This window comes from Sciurus vulgaris, assembly GCF_902686455.1.
Source record: "Sciurus vulgaris genome assembly, chromosome: 3".
Taxonomy (NCBI): Eukaryota; Metazoa; Chordata; class Mammalia; order Rodentia; family Sciuridae; genus Sciurus; species Sciurus vulgaris.
In genome coordinates, this window is record NC_136463.1 from 86,149,117 (window position 1) to 86,155,116 (window position 6,000).

The window sequence follows — 6,000 nt, forward strand, 5'->3', positions numbered from 1 at the left end:
TATGACTCATAATTGTTTTTGCTTAGAAAACAATGCTGTAGACTTCCATGGTGCTGAATGGAAATAGGTGTTTGATGGCCTCAGGGCAAGGCATCTTTGCGGTTCATAAAAATCTCTGTCATGGAAACTAAAAGACTTTTTTGGCAATATTGAAAAGTTTAAATCTTCCAAAATCAATACATAGTGAATGATTAGCTGGAACATGCTCCCTGTTTAACCACTAGGTAGAATTTCATAAAGGTACATTTTAAACTAACTTTGTGGATCTTCTTTTTAATTATCATAGAAGCCAGCAAAATTAATCCTATTTTTACAGAGCTATTGTATCTAGTAATGCATGAAAGTTGTGTGACAACTGCGGAATTAAACCATAATAACTAATTCTGTTCATAAAAACTTAGTGGATCTTACAGAAAGTAGTTTAAGTATTCACAGCAAACACCTACATTATATGGCCATCATTTCATATGTCAATCTTTGGACAAAAGAATATGTAGACATAGCAATTTCCTAGGAATTAAAAAAAAAAAAAAACCTTGCAGGGATAGTGCTGTGTATATTTCTGTCTGACTTTCTTTCCCTTGGCAAAAATCAATCTCTTTAATTTTAACACATGTTTAAAATGTGCACCACTGACATATTAAAATCATGTAGACACTCAGAAAAATCACTTAAAAATGCTCAATTAAAACAGGATTTATGCAGATGGCCACTCCCTGAATATTTGAAGTGGCCATAAAAATGTGCATACTAACAAGGAAAATGGATTCAAGCTTGAACCTATCTCATCCTGTGAATTTTAAGTACCAGATTAGTCGTGACAAAAGGATTTCCTGTGCATATACAACGTGTCCACTATTTACATATACATTCGAAGCTTCTGTGTGCTCTGCTTTGCCTCTTCCTCCCCACCTCCATCACTGAACTGTTTGCAGCACCTCAAGTAACCAGCTGGTGTCACAGGTTAGTGAGCAAAGATTTCATGTGGGGACTCTCACCTGACTAATCGTTCTTATTGGTAGCATCATTACAGGAGCAGGAGAGAGGCTCAGTTGCTTGTTAATGAAATTTAGGGCTGTCAGCTTGAAAGAGGATCCATGGTCCTCTCCTGAAATTATTTTTATGCATCAGCAATCCAGTTTCTATATTATAATGTGTGCTAGGATTGGGGGGACTATGAGAGGAAGGAACATTATGATACAATATTTTAATATTTTCAAACTTATCTAAGGATATGGAGCAAAGAGAATGGTTCAAGAAAACAAATACTTTGTAAAAACTGCAACATTCAACCACATAAACCGAGAGAGATCTTTAAGGCATTGAAAAATCTCCACCACCTGTGTGAAACATATGTGAGGGAAATGAGAAGGGGAGGAAAGAAGAGAAAAGAGACCACAAGCCAGGAGAGATGACCAGGACTGGAATATTAATAACAGCATTCCTGGCATAGCTTCCTCTGCCTCGCCGCCACTCCTGGGCGATTTGGACAGCTCCCCTAACAGGCTCTTCAGTGCTTAGAATAAGCGAAGAGCCCAGATGATGCTGAAGTCTAGCTGTTTGCACCCCCTGGCACCCCACTTCTGGCGATGAACTGGGAGTGTCTGCCGGGAACGCCTCCAGCGGCCTTTGACAGTGCGCTCCGGGCAAAGAGCCCTATCTCCTGTACTCCAATGCCTGGGTCCTCCAGCTCCTTAGTTATGCGCTGACCTAAGCGCAGCTCTCTCTGTCCAGTTCTAATTGATGTTAACGTGACCGCACCTTCAGTCGGCTCATCACAGACTCCCCTATCCTAGCCTGAGCATCTCAGCGCTCCAGACCTTATAACTTTGGGAAAAAGCGTCACTGAACTCCCGAATCACCCCAATTCAGGAACAGAGACGAGATGGGGATCTACCATACCCTTATGGTTCAGATCCCTAAAAATCTAAACAAAAAAGGGTGGTGGGTGTGGAAGGACGGAAAAGGGACAGAAATAACCCTCAGCCAACACAAGGCACCTCATCTCTGCAGACACAACACGTCTGGACCCAAGAAATCACTAGTCAGTACCTTCCAGGCTCCCATTAATGATAAATGCCTTTCTGCTCCCCAAGCCCCGTTCTACTCAGCAGACTACAGATTCTGGGTACATCCTCTTCTCCCACCCAGCCTCCCCTACGACCCCCGTCGCCGTCTCTTCAAAAGAATATACAAAGGAAAGGGAAAACTCTGTTGGCCTAAAGGTCATTTGCCTACTTGGGTCGCTTTGACCAGTGCGCCTCTCGGCTACAGCAAGACCGGGCTCGAACCCTGCAAGTGGTCTTCTCCCGGAGCGCGGCAGAGTCGTTCAATGTGTGCTAATAGAAGCCAAGAAGCCCGATTCCTTGGACCCGTCCACCTCTCCCTCCCCTGGTGGTCCGCCCGCAGAGGCTCCCCAGGGAACCCCCAGCCTTTACCTCTCTTCCCCCTTCCCCGCGGCTCTCCACCTTGCGCATCCTCTCGCCGGGCCCCAGAGCGCACTCAGAAGCGCTAACTTCCTGCTGAGTCCATGGATGAGCAGAGGAGAGCCTGGAACTGGGGCGGGGGGGAGGGTGGGGAGAGGGAGGCGTGGGAGCCAAGCCGTGGAGGAGAGGCGGGGGTAGCGCGGACTGAAGCCACCCCTCCTGGGAGGGCCTGGCCCCAGCTGCCAACTCTCACCTGGTCCGCTGGTTGCGCTTGGCTTGTCCTCGCCCCCGGGGTGGGCTGCTGCTCCTGCTTCATGGCTGTCATCGCCGGCGGCCCGCGTAGGAGCTCACTTCCTTGCGGGCACTTCAGACTCAGGGACCGTCACTTGGCAGCGATCGCATGTCACAGGCGCCCGCCGCTCTCCGAATTGGCGGAAGGGAAAGCGGCAGCGATGGGGTGGGGGGAGGGGAGTAATGAGGAGGGGGAGAAGAGCGGCAGCAGGCAGGCTCCCCCTTGCAGGATCCCTCTTTAGGTTACCGCAGACCCTCTAACTCCCCACTCCCCCCGCCCCCCACCACCGGAAAGCGTAGAGACCAGACACTACCAAGTGACAAGTTAGTGGAGCGGCGAGCGGCTGGCTTCCAGCACCTGACCGCGCTGGAGCGATGTCTCGCAGCGCCAGATGAGCCCGTCTCTCATTCTACCGCAGTCCGCGTCCCCCGCCCGCTAAGCAGCCCGCCCTCGGGGGCTCCCGGCACCGCGCTCAGCGCGCCAGGTGGAGCAGCCCAGCGCTGCGCTCCAGCATCTCCCGAGCAACCGCAACGCGGGAGAGAGCCCTGTGTGGCAAGCGAGCTCCCGACTCTTGTAGCCAAGGCTGCCGGGCTCTGCGGGCTCCCCTAGCCCCTCCGCCCCCCGCGGGCTCCTGCTAAAACCCGGAGAAGCGGAGTGAGCCCGTGCAAAGCCCTTGGTGGCTCTAGCGCTGCCACTGGGCATGCTCCAGTGCTCCTAGAAGGCAGCGGGCAAAGGGAGACAGGGGCCTGGAGCCCCACTGAGAGCGTGCAACACCTGTCGGGACCTGGGACTGTTGTCCCAGATCATGACCTGAGCTTCTGACCCACCTGATTTGAGGCAATAGATATCCTTTAGCCTCTAGCCTGGATTCCCCGGAAAGCTAGCTACCTAGTTAATGCCAGTGGAATTCCTAATATTGGCTAAAAATGCTAACAACCTTTAATGATAACCTGATACTTTAAAAAAAAAAAAAAAAAAACCTGGAAACATGTAGAAATCCCTTCATATTTTAAGTTATTCAGATCAACATAACCCTCTCCCAAAGTGTGTTTATTGGGCATCTACATGTGCCAAACATACGTAAAGGCTGAGGAAAGGGATCAGGCAAAGAGACTATAACAAGCCAAATCTACCAAAACCCCTGACTACAAGGAACTTACTTCATAGTGTATGGACTGGGAACTTGGAGCAGGAATATAAATCAAAGAGTTAGCACAGGTCTTTGGAAATGCAATAGACAAAGTTCACTAGTTTCATCCTGAGCCCCTAGGACATGGTTCCTCCAAGGCTTTCCCTTGGGTAGTAGGAAGGATATGCCTTATGCAGATGGACCACAAGCAGCCCCTCAGTCTCAGCTACATGCTTCTGGAGGTTGCTGAATTTAGAAAACTCAGGAAGCAAATACCCAAGTATTGTAATGCAGTTTCAGAGCAAAGAATGAGAATATGGGGAGTGGTGAAGGGTAGCCCAGAGTTGGGTTTCCTCACCTAAGGATTGTTTCCCTTCTAGTTTGAATTATTCAGTGCATGAATTAATCTGTCCCCTGACAGGGCTGTTGTAGAATGGTAGGGGTGGTGCTCCAACCTTGTCAATTCCTAAAACATGAATTATCATGCTTGTCTTAAATATTAACTATATCAACAGCTCCATCAAAATACACTTTTTTAAATAAATAAGTCAGTGATCACCAATAGAAAAGTCAAATCTCAATGAAGGAGAGAACTTTTCAAAACTATGCACTCCAAGTCATATTGTGAGTGACATATTTGTTCCATTTCAGTAGAAATAACTATCCAACAGAATTAATTTTGCTAGTTGTAAAAATATAAAGCAAATAAAAAAACTCAAGGAACTGGTTAAATAACTCTCTAGGAGTTTATCCAGTAAATCTATGAAGATTTTTTTCTCACATAAAATTTGAGGGGTGGGGAAGGGGGGAAAAGAGATGTTATTATAAAATGTTTTCATCTCTACGTTTTGCTCTTCAGTAGTTATTTGGGGATAGTTATCATTTTAAGGGTTTCCATTTTGGACAATCTGCTTGACTTGAAGGAATTTAGTTTGTGATGGAGATTTCAGTCACACAGGAAAAGTACATACTGGAGGGAATTATCCTCATTCTATTTAAGATTACTTATTTGATTCAATTCAGTGGTTGAACTTTCATCCATTTTCAGTATCCAGCATAAAATTTACTTTGGTTACAAATCAAGACATAAGTTGTAAGATGTTTCACTTGCTCTGTGTGTGTGTGTGTGTGTGTGTGTGTGGGAGAGAGAGAGAGAGAGAGAGAGAGAGAGAGAGAGAGAGAGAGAGAATGTTTTTTAAAGAAAGCTTTTCCGAGTCTTCATCTTTTGAGTGGGTTGTTATTTATTCAAGCTAAGAACATTAATTTTTAGCTCTTGAGATTTAGGTTAAGGGCACTAATTAAAACTTAATCACATAATAAACTGATTTTTTTCAAATTTAAATATTCTGATTTTTTTATACATTCGAATTACAATGTTAGATTTTCCACTTCATAGCCAAATCAATTCCCTATTTAAGAAAAAAAAATTTAATGTCCACAAAAAATATAGGAACACTTACACTTCAAGAGAAAATGTTTGCAGTTCTGTTTTATACGGTTGTTGAATATGGCATCATTAAAGAAAAAACAAAAACACCAGTTTGTAATCAAATGTCTACAAGATTTTGAAACTACTCATATGAACATAGACCTAATGCAGTGAAGATAGGAAACACTTGTTTAACTATATGTTAGAAGATGGCTACTCTTACTCCTCCAGGCATGTAGCGAAGGGCCAGAGTGAAGTCATTTATCTCCTGTCTCCACTTTCTTACCTGTTAAAATTAAAATGCTTTGACTACATGAACATTAAGATCCCTTTTATCTCTAAATTTCTATGATTATGTATTGATTTTATAAGCCAAAAGACTATCCTCCAAATGATAAATTATTTGTATGTGCTTAAAACTTACTGAGTCAATTTAAGTGCTTAGAAAAATACAAAAAAATCAATAGATGAGTTAATTATCTCACAAAGGATTCTTAACATCCACCAAATTTTTCCCATGCTATCTCATTAGACACAAGTGCATAATAATAATTTTATCTTTTATATATTTTTAAGATTCAGAAAACTAAAATTTAAAAAATAATTTACAAGGTATTTCTGAAAATGAAAAATTATATGTTAAGAGAGTTTTATAGAAATGTATAGATTTATAGTATCTTGGAGGAACTAACTCATTGGCAACCATATATTTTATAATACTGAT

The 6,000-nt window shown here is 43.9% G+C and overlaps 1 protein-coding gene across 2 annotated transcripts in view; it reads right to left on the reverse strand.

Moving 5' to 3' along the window:
- The window catches only part of DPP10 (dipeptidyl peptidase like 10), a 616,119-nt gene extending 612,811 nt beyond the window's left edge, over positions 1–3,308 (reverse strand). Inside the window, exon 1 of one of the 2 annotated variants that reach the window (XM_079135626.1) lies at positions 2,439–2,544. In XM_079135626.1, coding sequence (XP_078991752.1) covers positions 2,439–2,477 — 39 coding nt within the window. In that variant the 5' untranslated portion in view covers positions 2,478–2,544. Of the gene's footprint in view, positions 1–2,438; positions 2,545–2,679 lie in introns of those variants that run through there. The other variant, XM_079135625.1, reaches the window with a different exon arrangement.
- Positions 3,309–6,000: the final 2,692 nt, after the last annotated feature.